The sequence below is a fragment of the Clytia hemisphaerica genome, unplaced genomic scaffold (genome assembly GCF_902728285.1).
Source record: "Clytia hemisphaerica strain Z4C2 unplaced genomic scaffold, Clytia hemisphaerica genome assembly, whole genome shotgun sequence".
In the NCBI taxonomy this organism is placed as follows: Eukaryota; Metazoa; Cnidaria; class Hydrozoa; order Leptothecata; family Clytiidae; genus Clytia; species Clytia hemisphaerica.
Genome location: NW_027103917.1, coordinates 3,289,818 through 3,308,608, shown reverse-complemented (window position 1 = coordinate 3,308,608; position 18,791 = coordinate 3,289,818). Strand labels below are relative to the sequence as shown.

General features: G+C 34.9%; 2 protein-coding genes across 3 annotated transcripts in view; both read left to right on the top strand.

The window, feature by feature from the left end:
* The window catches only part of LOC136809488 (voltage-gated potassium channel KCNC4-like), a 62,575-nt gene extending 47,924 nt beyond the window's left edge, over positions 1-14,651 (top strand). Inside the window, exons 1-8 of one of the 2 annotated variants that reach the window (XM_067066025.1) lie at positions 4,879-5,550; positions 6,321-6,606; positions 7,370-7,574; positions 9,766-9,934; positions 10,272-10,793; positions 11,425-11,596; positions 12,540-12,801; positions 12,985-14,650. In XM_067066025.1, coding sequence (XP_066922126.1) covers positions 4,987-5,550; positions 6,321-6,606; positions 7,370-7,574; positions 9,766-9,934; positions 10,272-10,793; positions 11,425-11,596; positions 12,540-12,801; positions 12,985-13,732 — 2,928 coding nt within the window. In that variant the 5' untranslated portion in view covers positions 4,879-4,986 and the 3' untranslated portion in view covers positions 13,733-14,650. Of the gene's footprint in view, positions 1-4,878; positions 5,551-6,320; positions 6,607-7,369; positions 7,575-9,765; positions 9,935-10,271; positions 10,794-11,424; positions 11,597-12,539; positions 12,802-12,984 lie in introns of those variants that run through there. The other variant, XM_067066024.1, reaches the window with a different exon arrangement.
* The window catches only part of LOC136809494 (prolyl 3-hydroxylase OGFOD1-like), a 629,446-nt gene that overhangs the window by 289,972 nt on the left and 320,683 nt on the right, over positions 1-18,791 (top strand). The window lies entirely within an intron of this gene.

Below are 18,791 nucleotides of genomic sequence, written 5' to 3'. Positions count from 1 at the left end.
TATTTTTGATAGGTACACGTTTTTTTTATAAGAACATCCAAAAGTCTCGAAGCCTTCAAATGTTCCTAACTTTTTGAGTTTTAAGCCTAAAAATGTTCTTATTTTCACCATTTTTTAGGCAATTTTGTCCATTTTCCTAAGAAATTGGGTGTTTTAGAGTCCCCAAAGTCTTAAAATGTTTTTAACTTGTTCTTGACATCTTTGCTATCGAAGCCTTATGTTCTTATATAGTTTGTTCTTATAAAATAAACGTTTTAAGTGTTTGAATCGAATTGTTTATAATCGAAATAGAAAATTTTCATATTGGCTTCCTTTTTAACTTTCTATTTTTTATTCCTGAAAAAAAAGCACTGGAATGGATAGCTCAGAAGTGGGTGGACGATAAGGGAAACCAGTGTATTAAGTTTTGGCATTTGTTTATTGGCTAACCACTCCTATACAAAAAATTTCTCTCTTGGAATGAGGCTGGATTTCTTGCTCTGGCTCGCTTCACTTCTGATATTGAAAACACAAGGAAAACTTTTGTTCTATTCATTTTTTCAGCCTCAGAAAAAGACAGTTTGAAACAGTGATAATAAAATAGACCTTTTCATAAATTACGTCACGAATATCACTTGCCTCGTATTCAAACAATTACCATTGTGATTATGTCCCTTGAGACATTAAATTATTTTTTTATAAATAGAAAGAAATAGGAAGTAGTTTTAGTAAAATCCGCTGGGAGTTAATCACCACGGCAATAATTTCAAAACGAGGCAAGTGATGTTGGTGACGTAATTTATGAAAAGTTTTCATCTGAAAAAAAAATTGTCTTTTTCTGACAAGGGTTCGCAAAATTCATGCAAAATTTTACTTCAATTTGTAAAATTTTTGTGCTTTTCAGTCTCCTATCTTTGAATCGTGTTTGCAAATATTGAATTCTTCCTTCACTGAGAGAAATGTACATATTTTTTTATAAGAGCATCCAAAATTTTTTAAGCTTTTCGATGTTCTTAACTTTTTGACTTTAAGCCTAAAAATGTTCTTCAAAAGTTCTTAATCTTGTGAGTATTTTTGTGCAGTTTCCTAAGAAATTGGTGTTTTAGAGTCCATGGAGCATTACAATGTTCTTAACACGTTCTTAATAATTTTTGGTCATCGAAGCCTTATGTTCTTTCTTATATATTTTGTTCTCATAAAAAAATGTATTTTAACACGTGAAAAGACAATCAATATGTTGTGGTTAAAATTGAATACTTTTTTTTCTGATAGTAACAAACTTAGTGATACTATTGAGGCCAAGTAGACGGATACAGTTTCACGAAAAATTTGATAAATTAATACACCTAGTGAAGGTTATTTTGAAAATCATTGGATATTCTTAACTTTTGGATTTTAAGCCTAATATGTTCTTAACTTGTTCTTATTTTCACCATTTTGTGAGTATTTTTGTCTATTTCTGACGAAATTGGATGTTTTAGCCTCAAAATGTTCTTAACTTGTTCTTGATATTTTGGTCATCGAGGTCTGATGTTCTTATATAGTTTGTTTTTTACCATTGTAGATAAATCAAGTTTAGAATAGCTAAGTGTAGAAATAGGTAAAAATTAGGCATCACAGTAGGGCATTGAAAATCCTATGTGAGACTTTCTAAAGCCCTTGAAATTTGGTGTTAGATAGCAGCGAGAGCACAGTTAAATTTCCTTTACTTATTTTTATGCTCATATCAGGATAGAGAACTGGATTACAGGCTTTTTTCTATAAGAACAAATTACATAAGAACATAATGGCTCCGACAGCCAAAATGTTAAGAACAAGCTAAGAACATTTCAAGGGACTCTAAAACGACCGATTACTTAGGAAAATGGATAAAAATACTAACAAAGTGGGCAAAAAAAGAACATGTTAAATACAGTTTTCGGCTTGAAACTCCAAAAGTTAAGAACATGTGAAGACCTCGAAAATGTTGGATGTTTTTTATAAAAAAAGTGTACTTCCTTATTTTCAGTGGAGAGTTTCTTTTTGAGAGAAGTTTTCCTCGATATCATCCCTTACTTAAAAAAGGGATGTTTTTTGATACTTTGTGAAAAACACGATGAACAAAATGAATGTATTTTTTTTCGTGAGAACAAGTTACTCTTTGTTGAGGCACTACTGTTCTTAGTGTTTAGGCATATTGAACCTTAAATTGTTCTTATCCTGTTCTCATTTTAAGTGAAGAATTGGAAGAATTGTGGTCTTTTAGACTTTGTACCTAATTTTTGCAAAATATTCATCTTCATTTTCTTAAAGGGATAATCAAATGGTTTGAGATATTTGGCATGGTTCCTTGTATTTCCAAAAACAAAAGCTCAAAATATTTTTGCCTAGCTATCTTCCTAAGTCGAGGTATATAAGTTACAAGTTTTTTTACTTTTAGTAATATTACAACCAAAGAACCGTGTAAGAACCCATTTTTAGTAATTTCAAATTGTGATATCTCGACTTTGGAAAATATTTAGACCAAAATACTTGGATGGTTTTACTCAGAACCGTAAAAGGTTACTACTAGCCCCTTCGTAGCTCAAACCATCTGATTACACGCTTCTTTTTTATAAGAATGGTGTAAATCCATTTCATCATGGATATTCTTAACTTTTTATCATCCTAAAATATTCTTACAGCACATTCTTAGAAGGTTAGGATCCTAATTACACCCCTGTCTCAGTGCCCCGGTGGCATGGTTTCAGTACATGATTTTTTTCAGTACATGGTTTCAGTACATGATTTTTTCCTACGTCACTGCAGTAATCAAATTTTTATTGCACTCATTTGTAATCATCCTAAATGGCTTGGGAATTCAAGAACTTTTTTTTTATTGTCGCTGTCTTTATTCAATTTATATCTCAATTCACAAATGAGTGCAATAAAAATTTGATTACTGCAGTGACGTAGGAAAAAATCATGTACTGAAACCATGTACTGAAAAAAATCATGTACTGAAATCATGCCACCGGGGCACTGAGACAGGGGTGTCTAATTCATACTAGATTTAACATTTAGTACATACGTCTCAAGCATAAGATGGCACTTTTGTAAAAGGAGTGAGCCTAACTTGGGATATTTGATAATTTATAATTGAAAATGTTCTTAAAATGGCATTCTTAGATTTAGTAGCAAAATTCCATGATGGTGATATTCTTAGCATATTCTTAGTTTTTGGCCGTATTCATCATGGACATTCTTATAAAGTGTATTCTTATAAAAAAAGCGTGTATCCCTTAAAAATTCATTAATCCAAGGCTGTTCAAGGTTGTTTTTAGATTGTTCTTAATTTTTCATTTTCAGCCCCGTTGCTCTTATACCGGGTAGTCCAAAAAAAGTGTCCATAAAATTCATTTTTTGACGTAGCTTGTTTTTGTGGGTCTATTGACTTGAAATTTGGTACAGGCAATCTTTAGCATAACTCTGAGCACCCCTCAAAATTTCATTCTCAGAAAACAATTTTTCGAAAAGTTACAAACATTTTAATTAAATGTGTCGAAATCGCCTTGTTCAAAAATTGACGTCAAAACATATCAAACTAGTTTTCGTCTCCTGTTTTCTTTTTGTCCGCGGCGATCTTTTTCTCCGCTTTTGCAATGTACGGTTGGTCGTTTACTTTGAGCGATAGAAATTTAATATAAACTTTCATCCACATTGAGAGAAAGAGTTCCATAAACTGTTCTAATTCAAATAAATCTATATAATAATAGCTTCACGTGTCTGAAACCTTTTTTGCTGTGTTTTTGTTTTTTGCTAGCGATTTTAGCTCCTGTGGGAATTTTTTAGGGGGTATTGTATGTTTTATCGAGAAAAAAAAACAGTTTTCTGGCTGTTTTATTCAAGATACGATATTTTCTTTGTCTATACCTTTTCCATCGGTATGACCTAACTGTCTTCATGCTAAAAAGATTAGAAGAAAATAATTCACAACCAGGCAGATCCTGACTAGTTTACCCTTTATGTGTGTTTTTCCTAAAAAAGTTCGTTTATCGAAACACACTCGTTCTTTGTAATCTTTCGAAAATCCTTTCTGAAAAGAACTTCTTATTCCTGTTGATAGTCAAGGAAATTACTTTAAAAAATATTTTTTTCGATTTTCAATTTTTTTGGGGGAATTACTTGTTAAAAATATTATTTGTTATATTTTTTTATCCTTAACATTTTTTTTGCTTAATTGAAGTCATTTTAAGATAATATTGAAAAGGAGGAAATGTCATGGTGCTGAAACTTTGTTTCGTTTTTTTTAATTTGTCCAATATTGTTTTTTGAACAGACAGAAAGCAGAAATCAGGATATTTTCATTCCTTCCTCATTTCTTGGTTGAATGTACAAAAAACAATTCAAAAAAACAAAAAAAAGGATCTTAAAATGTGTTGTTTGTCGAAATTCTTCGAATTAGAAAACTAGCTGTAATGTACTTCTCAAAAACAGTTTGGTAGGGACTGGGGATATATTATGCTATTAAGGGATCGAGGACGAAATTGAGGATGATTGACTGGGTTAAATGAAACATGATGAATTTTTGAGCGCCACGTGATCTATTAATAGCCATTCGATTTGTTGTTGAAAATGGTTGTCATTGACTGCGGCTCACTTAGTCCGCCTCCATACGCATTTTCATTTTCATCCTCATTTGTTCACCATGAATTTGGAGTTTTCATATCTTATTTATTTTAATCACTTTTTGTTTTTGACGATCTATATTTAAAATCCGAACTCACGTCCATACTAAGGGTAGACTCTTCTCGTGACCGTTACGGATCGTCACTTGGGGCGATTAGCGATGGGAGGAGTTGCCTTGCTACTTGATCGATCTGCGTGAGGTTCGTAACCACAACCTTTTGGTCAGGAGGTGAGCGCGCTACCACTCGACCACACCCCTAGTTATTAATCTAACACTGACTACTTTTGAAGTAGGGAATAAAATTACTGAGGAAAAAATTTAATCACAAAATACTGCAGTGCATTAAAACTGTAAAGATCATGGTATGTTCAGTTGAAAATACGACTCAGGATTTAAACCATCTAGATTTCGCAAGTCATCACAACGCATGCGTCAAATCGTACAGTGATGGTTACAACAACGATAACACACAGGCTAAATTCCTATCAGAGGCTGTTCTAACACAAAACATTGAAGACGATACACATATACCACCAGACTCTTTTAAAGATGAACTTTCAAGTTTGAACAGTTTTCGAGATAGCCCGTCAGTGCAGAGTAATTATTTGCAGATAAAACGCGAGCCTTTAAGCCGTACTCGATCTGACGGTATATTAAGTTTAAAGAAAAAATGGACTGATAGTTTACTGGAGGACCGGAAAACTTCATTGAATGATATTACACTCGAGAATATACATTTCTCTGACCGCATGCGTAAAAGGAGAGCTGGCCTCTCTTCAACGCTTTCGTTATCTTCAAGTGTCAGGAGGTCTCGGTCGAGTTTACGTGGACCAATTGAAAGACAGGATTCATTGGTATCGACCAATCAGAACATGGAATTAGAATTACAATCACGATGTGAATCACCGGTTCTTAATGATGATGTAATGTTTTGTTCTTTGTTTCCTACCATGTTCATACGTTACTGTTCCGTTTCGTTCCGGTATGATTTTCGTCCCGGAACGTTTCGGAGTAAGAAAACGGAGCAGTTTCGTTCCGATGAAAAAAGTATAACGAAACCGTTTCGATCTGTTTTGCGAATTTTGACGTTCACACTTGTTTCGGAACCGTTTCGTTTTGGAACGGAACTGTAACGTCTGAATCTATTTTAGTTTTACCACGACACAACTGTATGGGGACTGGGTTCGAGTTTTTAACATCATGATAAACGCGTAAACTCGATACCACTCATTGGATCCAAAGATACTTTTTGAATGATATAGTTCTAATTGTGTGTGGGGGCGGGAAGGGCTTCCGAGGGTATACCAGAATACAGGTAATTCTTTCATGAAATATTGGCGTACCGGTTCTCAAATATCGGTCAATAATTGCTTATAATTTACACGAAAATTACTGCGCTGTCAAAAAGACAGTACATGTTTTTTTTTTATAAGCATAACGTTTATAAGCATACGCAGGCTCAGTTTTTGGTACCTAAACAATGGCTCTATTGTTTGAGAACAATAGAATGCTAAGCATAATGCGAGCCTGATGTAGGGGCAGACACTTGCTTATAAAAAAAAAACATGTATAAAGCTGCAATAATTAACGACGTTTCACATGCATGTTACATTTTGGGTCAAATTCTTTATCAAAGAAGGCTTATTCCGTTGAAATGACTGGTTGACTTATCAACTTTCTTTTCTTTCTCTAGGAGACGTTATCGACCTGTGAAAACGCATCCGGACGTCCGTTGGGGTCGCAAAGCATTCGCGGTAATGGTGCAAACGAGAAAAGTGCAGACCGTATTGTCATCAATGTCGGGGGTACCCGACATGAAACCTTCCGGTCTACACTTCGGGTATACCCGGACACTCGGTTAGGTTGGTTATCGATTGACGGGTCTGATGTCTCTGATGCTTTCGATCCTGTTCTGAACGAATATTTTTTCGACCGACATCCGACTGCTTTTAATCAAATCATGAATTTCTACAGAACAGGTTTGTTAAACAATGCAATTTTAAATTTTGTGTTAGGCGTGACCAGTTTGATTAGCTGTTTTACGGACCCGACCGACCTTTAAATTCCAAAAAACCAAATTAAAAAAAATTATTTAGTTACTACATTTTTATTTTCATTTCTTTATAAACTGCCAAATTTTCAAAATTGTGGTAGTTTTTCCAAGGTTTCTAGAATTTTATGTTCAACTTTTCAATCTATCCATAAATTCAAGCTTTTTGTGTTTTTCTTTTTCTCGCTTTTTTTTCAAGATGCAGTAGTTTTTGCTGCTTTTTTAGGAAATTTTATCGGTGAAATTCTACTTTTATTTTTACTTTTTCACCGACCGACACTCTTTTTTGGGTAGTTGGGCACGTAAATCAACAAATTAAATTGGCCTCGCCTTATAAGAAATTAATTTCAAATGTTGGAACTTATTATAATTGTTATTTTTCAAGCTTGTGGGGAATAAGGGTCAACTTTCTCAGTGGCAAATGCCCGCTAACATTTTGTTGAAACGAAGTACCGGATGTGTCAAAAAAACGCCCCTGACATGTTTGATTTTATTGAGAGCTTGTTATGTTATGCCAGGGTAAAAAAGTTCTTTTTCCACTTATTTTGACCATGGGTTTGTTCTCTACGCCCTCTACCACCCCTCTTAGCGTCAATATATACCTCGATTGTATTTTTTCTAAAAAGTATATACTCTAACGGGAAAAAGGTTGATTGGACGAATTTTATCTAGCACATAACCTTTGATTTCAGGAAAACTACACACGCCAGCTGATATTTGTGGTCCATTATTCGAAGAAGAACTCAATTTCTGGGGTTTAGATGAAAAAGCTATGGAGCCATGTTGTTGGCCTAAATACACAGAACATCGCGATGCCCAAGAAAATTTGAAAGTCTTTGATAGCCCGTTGTTGAATAATCAGCATGATGATGATGAGATAGAACAGCCTGCTATCAGGTAATCTTTATCCTAACACTGAAATCTTAAAATCTCTTTCTATAGCAATACGTTCTTCTCTTTTTGAGAAAAATATTAATTAATATGCGAATGTTGTTTGGAGTAATTATTTCATTCAAACGAAAAATCATGAAAATATTTTCTCCTGATAATGCCTTCCATGAAATTAAGTCCCCGATTAGGTCAACCGCGAAACTTAATCCCATTAAAGTAAAACATAACGCGGTGTTTTTTACACTTTTGGCAAAAACGTGACATTAAATTTTCTAAAAACGGTTTTTTTTAATAAAATTAATTTTAACGAGCATTTTGGGATGAAATCTTCCAAAAAGGTGTAACACACGAGCTTAGAATTTTTGGTTTTGGTCCCAGGAGCGAAGAAGGATCCAATATTCAAAATATTAGATTTTAAGAATTTTGGAATTATGAGAGTTAAGTGGCTCTTGGATTGATTCTGATGGTCTGAACAAGGATTTATTATACACTGGATATACAAGTAACAGATTTTTGCCGATTTCTCGTGTACTAGCTATGTCCGCAGTAATGATAGTATTGTTCACTCTCCTTCCCTCATTAAATGATTTTTCGAAGCATTTTTATTGCATTTCTTATCGAAAATCACTCATCCAATTCCCTAAAGAGACTTAAAACTTTCCTGTGAGAGTCAGATTCTTCCACTTAATTGCTAATTTTAAGTCGTTATGACATTTCAAGCTGTGAGAAAGATGCAAAAGGCGTGTTATGTATAAGAAATTTAATGTTGACACCGGAAATTTTCAAACTTCAACCTCAAAAAAACCACTTTGCCACCACGCGCCTCCAAAGGATTTTCATACCACAGTGGAGCCAAAACACTCAAGTCTTATGTATGTTAATTTCAGCTCTTCTGGGGACAGTCTTGGAAAGATATTTCCAATTGAAAATCTCGTGTCACTATAAGCATTTTGGCTGGATTTCTTGTCTAATGATGTTTTTCTCACATTACATTTCACAAATGTATCCAGCTCGGAATGCTAGCCTTACTTTCAAACTTTTTTTCTGCAAATGTACAAAAAGAAAGAGCTAGAGAACTTTTTAAAAATAAGACTGATAAACATTTTTTTAAATCAGACATCTTCGAGCCGCCATGACAGTTGTCCTTTGCGGAGAAAGCTAGAACATCAATTGTTTTCTGAAACAATGAAAATACAATGATCGCTCTCCATCGTTTTATGAGTCGTTTATCCAGTGTATAATAAATCTTTGGTCTGAACTTGTTACATGATCTCTATATTTTATGAAACAATGATGAAGAGCACTTTTGGATCCGAAATTCCATCCGAAAAACATCTCTGAACTTGAACAATTAGAACAACATTTCATCGTTAAAATGGACTGATTTGGGATTAAAAATTTCATTTTAAACCTACCCCAACCCCAACTCGCAAAATGGAATTATTAATCCTTCGGGGCTCTATCTGAGCTTATTTTAGCTCATTAACGTAACGACTTCATCATGCATAACGTAAAAAATCAGTTTAGAGCCTTGTAGGATATTTCATTCGACGCTGATTTCGGATAAGGCAAAGTATGTTACTTTCAATGAAGGATTTGATCATCCTTAGATGCTCTATTCTAGTGGAAAATCTTATTTTCGTTTCGTGTTCTTAAGAGCCTAAACGTTCCAAATGTATTTAATTTAAAACTTGTTTAAAAAAACCTTCACGTTTTTGCCAAAAGTGTAAAAACACCGACATAACTCGAATCTTTTTCTAGTTCGAAAAAGAGTGTTGTACCTATGAATAGACGGGTTTCAATGTTTTGATTTTGTACGGGCGGACGGGTGTGAGCGGGCGATCGCGCTTGATTATTGGAGGCAAAAAGACTTACGATTTATATGGAGGCAAGTGAATATCAATCAAATTTTTGATAACTACCAAAAATACCTACCTACCTACCTACCTACCTACCTACCTACCGACCGAAATTTATGAATGATAAGCATATATATCTCTGAAAAAACATACTAAAATTTATTTTCAAAAGTCCTACCAGATACTTCGTCAAAACAAAAAATCTGCTTGCCTTCAGCTAATGTTATGGTCATTTTGCCTCCAAAAAATCGGGCGGTAAGTCACGTGAGTAAACAAATGACGTATCACGAAAGCCGTCTATAGGCAACTGTAATTTCATATGTTTACTTTCTTCTTAGCGTTTCACGTATCCCGAACTACAAAGAACCCGAAGACCAAGGTTTCAAAAGTCGTTTTTTGAAAGTCTTTAGGCCATCGTACTTCAATTCCATACGATGGCTGTCGAAGAAGAAATTAATTTGGGCTGTTATGGAAGGTCACTCAGAACGAAGACCAATGCTTTCTAAGGTACAATTACGATTAACTTCAAACTAGAGTCTAGTCCCTTAGTTTCATTTTTTATGGCTCTGATAGCGCGCACTAATGTATCACGTTCACCAGTGAAATGAAATAAGTGGTGTAAGTGACTCTGGGTACGCGATTGGATTGGCTTTTCTTTCCCTTTAGTCGACTTTTCACTGACTGCTCAACAGAGAATCAATTACTATACGATTAGGTTGATTTTCCTGAAAGCGAAAATATACCAAAAATATCTCAAACCATCTGATTATTCCTATTTTGGAGAAATAAATCCGTGACGCACTTCGAACAAATTACTTACACTTTATACATTTTTCTTTTCCAGGGTGTTGGTTTCATTTCCCTCATGTTCATCGTATTATCGGTTTTATCGTTATTTTTTCACTCGATGCTACTCGTTATCAGTGATAAAGCCGAATCAAATCACGAACTATTCACTTACTTATTATTAGCACTCGATTACTTAACGTTTGCTTGGATGTCAATCGAGTTAATAATTCGATTCGTATCGAGTCCTAATCGAATACAGTTTCTAATAAGTTTCTATACTATCGTTGATCTATTGACGTTAATTACATATGCGTTACAATTCAACCACGGTATGGACTACCACAGGACTAAAGATGGAGTAATCGATTCAAATTCGATCACAACCGATTATAAAAACATTGAAATGTTCTCAATTGTACGATTAGTTCGATTGGTTCGATTTTTCCGATTATCAGTTGGACTACAGATTTTTAAGCATACCATTATAGCGAGTTCCAGGGAACTATTGTTGTTGGTTTTGTTGCTATTGTTACCTGTGGCTTTGTTTGCAACTATTGTTTATTTCTTCGAAAGAGAGGTAAGTAGTCACATTCACAGATATCACATTTCTTTGAACACTACAATTTGTGACTAAATATTGTGGCAAGAATTCCCTTCCCCCTTAGTACCAATGTTGAAAGGCTGTCACCATGCTTAGAAAAACCTCACATCAACACTGATATTAGGGGGAGAGATTTTTCAAGAAATTGCCACATATTTTGTCACTGATTGTAGATAGGCTTACTGCTCACAGATTTCCCGTAGAAGTGTGGTGTCCAGTTTAGAATTCAACTACTCCAGGATGTTGTTTTCTGATTCAACTGTGATTTTTGAACCCTCGAATTTTCTATATATCGAGCCTCCTAGTACAAATGGATACTTTTCAATTAGCTGATTATTAACCTACTCTTAGGTGCCAAATAAACGCGGGGGAGGGGGGCTTGTTAATTTTTCGAACATTTTCTAACCCCCCCCCCCCCGGACCTTATTATTACCCCCCCCCCCCCCCCCCCGAAGTGAAATGAATCCATTATATTGGTTACAAGTGACCGTAAAACTTGAATTTAACCAATAGAATGGCTTCATTTCGTTTCGGAGCGTGTGAACATGGTCTAAGAAGACGACGTGGAACCGTGCAGTCTGAATATGTTTTAATATCTTTTTTTTAGACCAACACTGGTAAATTTCGCACAATTCCTGAATCCATATGGTGGGCTGTAATCACAATCACTACAGTCGGTTATGGAGATATGTCACCTGAAACGACATGGGGCAAAATATTTGGAATTATTTGTGCTGTGTTCAGTGTATTCATTCTTGCTCTACCTGTATCGATTATCGGTGAGTTTCGTCATGTTTTGTCTATCTGAGCAAGAACGGCTTATAAAGGTTTTTCATCTTTGTATAGCCTGCATCAACAAGATCTTTTTAAGACGCATGTAAAAAAACATTCAAAACATTCAATTCATGATATACACCATTACAATACCGGTTAACATTACATCACGGACCCAACAGCTGATTGGTTGAAAGTGACGTATTGACTGATTTTACGTCAATTACGACCAATCAGCTGTTGGGTCCATGATGTAATGTCGAAGACATTGCAATGGCATTTCATGAATATGGACGTTTCCAATATAGATGTTTCTTATGCTTTGTTAAGGAGTTACATATTTTCGTTCGTTAAGGGGGTAAATTGTGAAAAATCGGACATAAAAAGAAAAAAATTTAATTTGGCGGGAATCTAATTTGGTTGATGGCCGAAAAACTTAATTTTGGCGGGAACTTGATTTGGCGGATTTGATTTTCGCTAAATTTGCTTTCCTTAAGGTAATTCAACGTAATTTACGTCATTATAGAAGGAAAACGTTCGACTCTGTAGAGGCGACCCCTAACGCAAATCGGATGTTTGCTTCTGAAACGGTGGAAAATACTTTAAAACGTAAAAATTAAACCTTAAACTCTTTAACGAAGCATAAGAAACCTATATATTTGATATTTTTTCCTGTAATGAAATATTGCTGTTGAGTCGTCTATGCAGACTAGAGGGCTTTGGAATGGAAGCATCTTGACTTTTCAATTTCGGGGCTGTTTCAGTGGTGTTTGTTTGTTATTTAATATGAAAGAAGCAATACAATTCTGGTGATGAAAAATGGTATGATTATTTTAAGCATTGAATATTGATATTGGTGATTTGAATTGCTTGGGGACCAATTCCAATTGAATGGTTTTTGCTTTTCCTAAAGTAAATCAGTACTTTTACCTAATATTTTCCTTTTAGGTACCAACTTTACACTTTTCTACAACTACGCACAAGCAAGAATGAAGTTACCTAAACGCCCTAAACTCGCACTTGTTGGAGCAGCAAACGCCTTGAGGGCAGATACGAGTCAACATTCATTAAGTCCAGAACCTGGAGAGAGTGAGGCGGAGGGCGGAGATACGAATTCACAAGATGGCGAAGAGGCGGCGCCGAAAATTGATTTACCAAAAATTAATTTAGGTTCAGATCCGGATTTCAACGCAAACATTACAAGCAAAAGGTATTTACAAGAACTTTTTATTTTTCAAAATCTTGGAATTTTCAAACCTAACCAAATTTTTACTGAACTTAACTTTGGCATTTAGTACCAGGTTGTCTATCCCATGTAGTTTCTATATTTGGGGATTTAAAGTTTTGACTTTTATTTCTAGTATAAATCGAGAATTTTTATTCCCTTCCTTAGGTTCCGACGCGAGCGTTTATCACTATTCGCATCCGGTCCAACCCGTCAATCGACACGACGCAGTAAAAGTGTCGGCAACAGTGTCGCCAGCAAAATTCGACAACGGCAAAGAAACGGAACGTCGGCGTCGCAGAAAAGTAAAGGTAGTACGCCGTCAAGTGAGGACGAAGTGTCGGAAGCTGAAAGTGAAAAAATCGAAGTTTTTAAACCAGTCAAACGTGACAATGATAATAGTGTAACGAATTCGTTTGATAACGAAGCTTTCGAACATAACAATGAAAAACAAGTCGAAGTGGCCACGGAAGTGACTGAAAATGGTCACACTAACCAAAATAAAAAGATAATAAACAATACAGAAAATGACAAAGAAACTAAGGATCTGAATTCGAAATTCCAAAAACCATTTGATGATGAAAAACGTGAACGTTTACCGCCAATTAACGGTGGTCCGGTACCCATTATAGAAACCATTCTCACCAATACAGATAACACAGACCAGAATCTTACGACTGGACCCATTGTGAACGGCCACGGTCCGCCGATATTAAAAGAGCCGGTCATGAATAATCGAAACTCATTTAAAAAAATTAGCTCACCACCAGTGTTAAGAAAAATATGCGGTAATGGACTTGAACCGGTTAGGAAAAGTAACGGAATGGCTGTTCCGGTTGAGGAAGTTGAATCGCCGGAATTATTTCGGAGAAAGTATAGTAATAACCATTTGTATGTACCAACGGATGGATGTTGAGGAGATTTGATGTGGATACCAATGAGATATAACTGAAAGCTAGAGTCAAATGAATCTCTGATGTAGGATTTGAAGCCACTTATTTCCTATACTCTTATGTGCTTAATTGTAGGAGGTAGAATAAGCAGGGGGGTTGGTACTCTGGGAGAAAATCCATAAAATGCGGGGAGGGTCAATATTAAGTGATTTTGGGGTGGTTTCCCAAAAAAAAAAACCCTAGGAAAATGAAGGTTTTGACACTTTTTCAGTATTTTCAGGAAAGTTTCATAATTGGGGGGTCATTGTAAAATGCTTTGTGGGTGATTTTTTCAGAAAAACTTGCAAAATGACCCGCCCCCTACAGTTAAGCACAGAAGGGTACATAAGTTGGGTCCTTGTTTTGACAAAATATGGCGAACTGTGAGTTTTTTAAAGGGTTACACCTCGCTGTTTTCCCCCGATCAATTTGTTATTTATACTCCCTTGGACCCTTATAATATCATATTTAATTTTATTTGCGTCTATGAACAATCTCTTCAGTGCTTCTGAACAATTTATATGCCAGGGAAGGTTAGTTATTTCACTGCCACTTTCTAATGTACCATAGAGTGGTTAAACTTTCTTATTCCCAGCTAAACTTTCCTTCAACTTGCTAATTTGTATAGGTTGTCTACGCATTTGTACTTAGCAAAATATTATTTTTGCCGGTATGACCGAGAAAAAAAACAGCCGAAAGATCCTATAGAAATGCACCACGAATTTCTGCCAGAAAATGAAAAAATTTAGCCAATTTATATATTATTATGTTAAGATTTCATTATTATGTTATTATACACAAAACACGACGAATTTATTTGTAAATAACTCCAATTTCATCAACCTGCTATTATTTCCCTATTGAAAAGACCAAAAAGAAATATTACAAAAAATTATCAATTTGAATGTTTGTGTAAATTCTGTCTCAATACACCTTTTTGACCGTAGCCGCCAATTGCCGTGCGGGCATTTTTTTGTTCGTTTTACCACCCTAAAACCATTCCAGTCGTTTTTTCGCACCTATAGGCAATAGAAAAAGGTGTAAAATAAAGATTGGATCGAGTTAAGGGGGTAGTTGAATAACAAAGCGACACGCGCCTGACCGCGCGACTACGGTCGAAAAGGTGTATACATACAATTTTCCAACGATAATTTCAAATTTGATAGCGGTTTTGTGCTTGTTGAAAAGATAAACAATAGTGGAATATTATTAAAAAAATAAAATTCAAAAAGATATGAAAAATTGAGATTGAAAATGAAGAAAAAATCCACTTCTTCAATACCTGTGCTATAAAGACCATTTTTTATCCTAGAAGAAAATTACATAATTTTTCCAAAGAAATTTTCAATCGAAAGCTATAGTCCAAAAAGAGCCCTTTTTCAGGTCAACCAAGGGAAAGGTTTTGAGCTAAATATTTTTTGAATTCTTTTTCGCAGTTATGACGTCCTAACGTCGAATGATTTCTGACAAAAAATGTTCATAGTACGATTCTACAAGAATTTGATTTTCTTCTTCTTCTTCATTTTTCATCTTCATTTTCAATTTTTTTTCTTTTTTCATTTTGATCAATATTTCATTCCGTAATATCTTTTTAACGAGCACAAAACTGCTACTTTAATGGGATAAAATTTTGCTGGGATTAATTCTCGTGGTTGGGCCTATCCGCGAAATTCAAAAATTTTGCGGGGACTTTTTAATTTCGCGGTTAGCACTATTGGGTGGCAATATTTTCACGATTTTTTATCTTTATACTGTCAAATCATGCACATTGGTTGTTGAAATACACATTATTTGCGCTTTTTTGATGCAAGTAACCATTCAAAAAGTATTTATTTGACACATTTTGAGTTTTGATTAGAAATATGTCGCGGATGGGGCCCTTCCAAATTTCCATTGGGATTTAATTTCGCGGATTTTCGTGGATGACACTCAAATCCGCGAAATCCGCGAAATTTAATACCCGCGAAAGTTTATTCCATTAAAGTATCTGATTCAAATTCTATCAAAAGTTGATAGCTTTTTTTGTCCCCGCTGCACAGATTTTATTGAGACTGACATTATATGATTCTTGTTACAAGCCGTTAAATCAAAAATTGTATTTTTTTAATTTCTCAAGGGACATAATCACCATAGTAATTGTTTGAATACGAGGCAAGTGATGTTCTTGATGTAATTTATGAAAAGGTCTATCAATTTTTCGAAAATTTTTCACCCAGAACACTCTTATTCCAACCCCCGTTTTTTTTGTAGAAATGGTTTTGAAAGTTCCCTCTTTTGTCCTAATTCTGTTGTATTAGCCTCCTTTTCAAAAATGTTCCACCCAGGAAAATTTTATTCCAATCCCCCTCCCCCCAACTATTAGGTACCCGAGAGTAAAAAATTTGGATCGATTGGTTAATGTAGCTTTTAGGCTGGGTTGAATAGAGAGGAAAAGAACAGTCAAATCATTTGAAGTGGATTATCGTTTATCTAAACAAATATTCAAACATTGGAAAATTAAACTATTTACAGGCTTTCGATTTCTTTTTCTAGCACCAGGGAACTAATTTTGGCGAGAACTAATTTTGGCGAGTTTCGACAAAATTCGTCGGTTCTCGTCAAAATTAAATAATTTACTTACTCGTCAAAAAAATTCTTTTGGTAAAAATAACCTCTGAAACTCATCAAAAATTGCTCAAAATAAGGCAAAATTGGACAGATTTAGCCTGTAATTCGCCAAAATAAGTTCTCGCCAATACAAAAATTTTCAAAATTTCTTCTGCTCACCAAAATTGGTTCTCGCCAAAATAAGTTCCCTCAATTGTCTCAATTTTATGTTATAGATACTTTTTTCGTCATTCTGAAGATATTAAGGCAAAGAATTAAAGTTTTAGGCACCTAAAAGTACTGGAGCTCTTCTTCGAGACTTTTTTAGATTACTGTATAAGGTCGCGTATCTATAATGGACTAGTGAGCTATATCAATTAGATTGAGCTTGGAAAAAAAATAGAGTAGAAAAGTACAAAACTCTATCCTACTTTTGAAAAATAATCGACTTTCTATTCGACATAATGGTCTCCAAAGATACGTTTACCAGCCGGCATTTTTCGTCGTTTGATTTTCTCCAAATGAGTCATATGATGATCGCTTGATTTATGGACCGAACAATTGTCTAGAAAATTTAAATAAGTGGAGGTAGAATTTGAAAAAAAAGTAAGCGGTAGGCTGACATGACATTGTCATTACTCGAACATATCTTTGATTTCAAAGTCCCGAAGGAGCTAGATCCAAACTCCTGGACTTCCATCCAAAACAAGTGACTCGTGTGTCCGGGGCAAATTTAAGGTTTCACTTTTTCTTGCTTTAGAAAGGTTAAATATTCAAACTCAATGAAGCTGGTACCTTATTACCTCTCAGTAACATGAAAAAGTGGTGTTAGTGGGGTTGACTTTGTTTGTCGATTTTTAAGCGACGGTGGCTGCGATGACTCAAAATTATCTTTCTACGAGGAGGGATGACTTATAGTTATCTTTTTTCCCCAACGTCCAGGGCTAATCCATGGGGGGGGGGGGTACTTAGGCCAAGTGGAGGGTACGTATATGTGCATCCCTTAAGGGTCCCTTTTTTGGACCTTCACAGTCCCGCTAAGGGTCGCAAAAATCACAATTTCTAATTTCAGTCGCCCCAGAAGGGTCACAAAAGAAGTGAAACTACTAATATTTACCCCGAAAAAGGCCAAATTTCGGTAAGAGTCCTAAAATCTACAAAATTTCGTTATTTTTTCTTCGATTTTAAGACCCTAAAATTTCCGATTTTCAAAAATCGGGCGGCACCACTCCATCATCTCGCAAACCTAGTATCCCCGGGGGGCTAATCTCCTCATTAATATAAGAAGAGACTATGCATGGACCGAGGTTGTCTAAGGACACCGCAAGACCCCAAATTTGTCATAATTGTCACAGTGTAGCCCCAGACAACCGGGCCCGGATACAATTTTTACACACAGACCCTCTACGATACTGTAATGAATTTTGAAATTAGCCGTATCGTAGATATCGGGTACAGACAACGCCAGTCCGGGGGGGCAATCGATTTCGAAACGACGGTATGTGCCGCGCAAAATCTGCTTTTAAAATTCGATCCTTGCAGAAAATCTCATTTGTGGACATCATAAAATTGTCCAAAAATTTGTTTTGTTAATAAGTTTCTGAATTTTAATTGTCATGGGTCGAAAATTTAACAGAAGTTAGATATTACTACGTTCTTTAAATATTTTTTTTCAAAAAGTTAAAAACTTCATTTTTGACAAAGATATGATAAAAAATTAACATTGTTAACTTTTTATCATTCAATGAAAGTCTAAAAGTCTGAATCCCCCAAAATGAAAAATAATTTATTACTATGTTTAATTTAGCCATATATTAATTATTTACAAAATTATCAGAGCGTTATCCAAATATTGATAAATTTGTAACACTGGTACACTCAGAAAATTACGAAAATGGTTTGCTGCCCTTGGAACCTAGCAAATTAGATTTTAGACAAGATCATGAGAAAGTGAATTCATCAGATAGAATAACGATTGTTGCATGTATTTTGGCACAAAAATGATAATTTTTAACAATTTTGGCAAAAATTGAACTTAATCTTAGCAGGAAAAAAATAAGATATCAAGTTTTAAGTCAATTTGGGGCAATTTTTAGGTTTCAAATCAGGGTTCCAAGACTTAAATTAGTGAAACTAAATTGCAGAAATGTACTTTCAGATAACCAATCTTTAAATCTGACAAGTTAAAGATATGCGGATGCAACGTTTCAGGATAATAGAATATGAAAATTTGTAATTCGTAAGTACTCTAGATTTGGAGAAAACCCTGTTATAGTGTTTCACGTTAGTTCTGTTTAGTATTTTGTTAATATTTTATCAGTATTTTTGTTAATATTAGTGTTTGATTTATTCTAGGGAGTTTTTAATTAGGTTGTAGATCAGCTTCTTGAGCATTTTGAAAGTCTTAATTGAGTATCTTTAAGTGGCAAAGACTAATAAAACTATAACAGAAAGTAA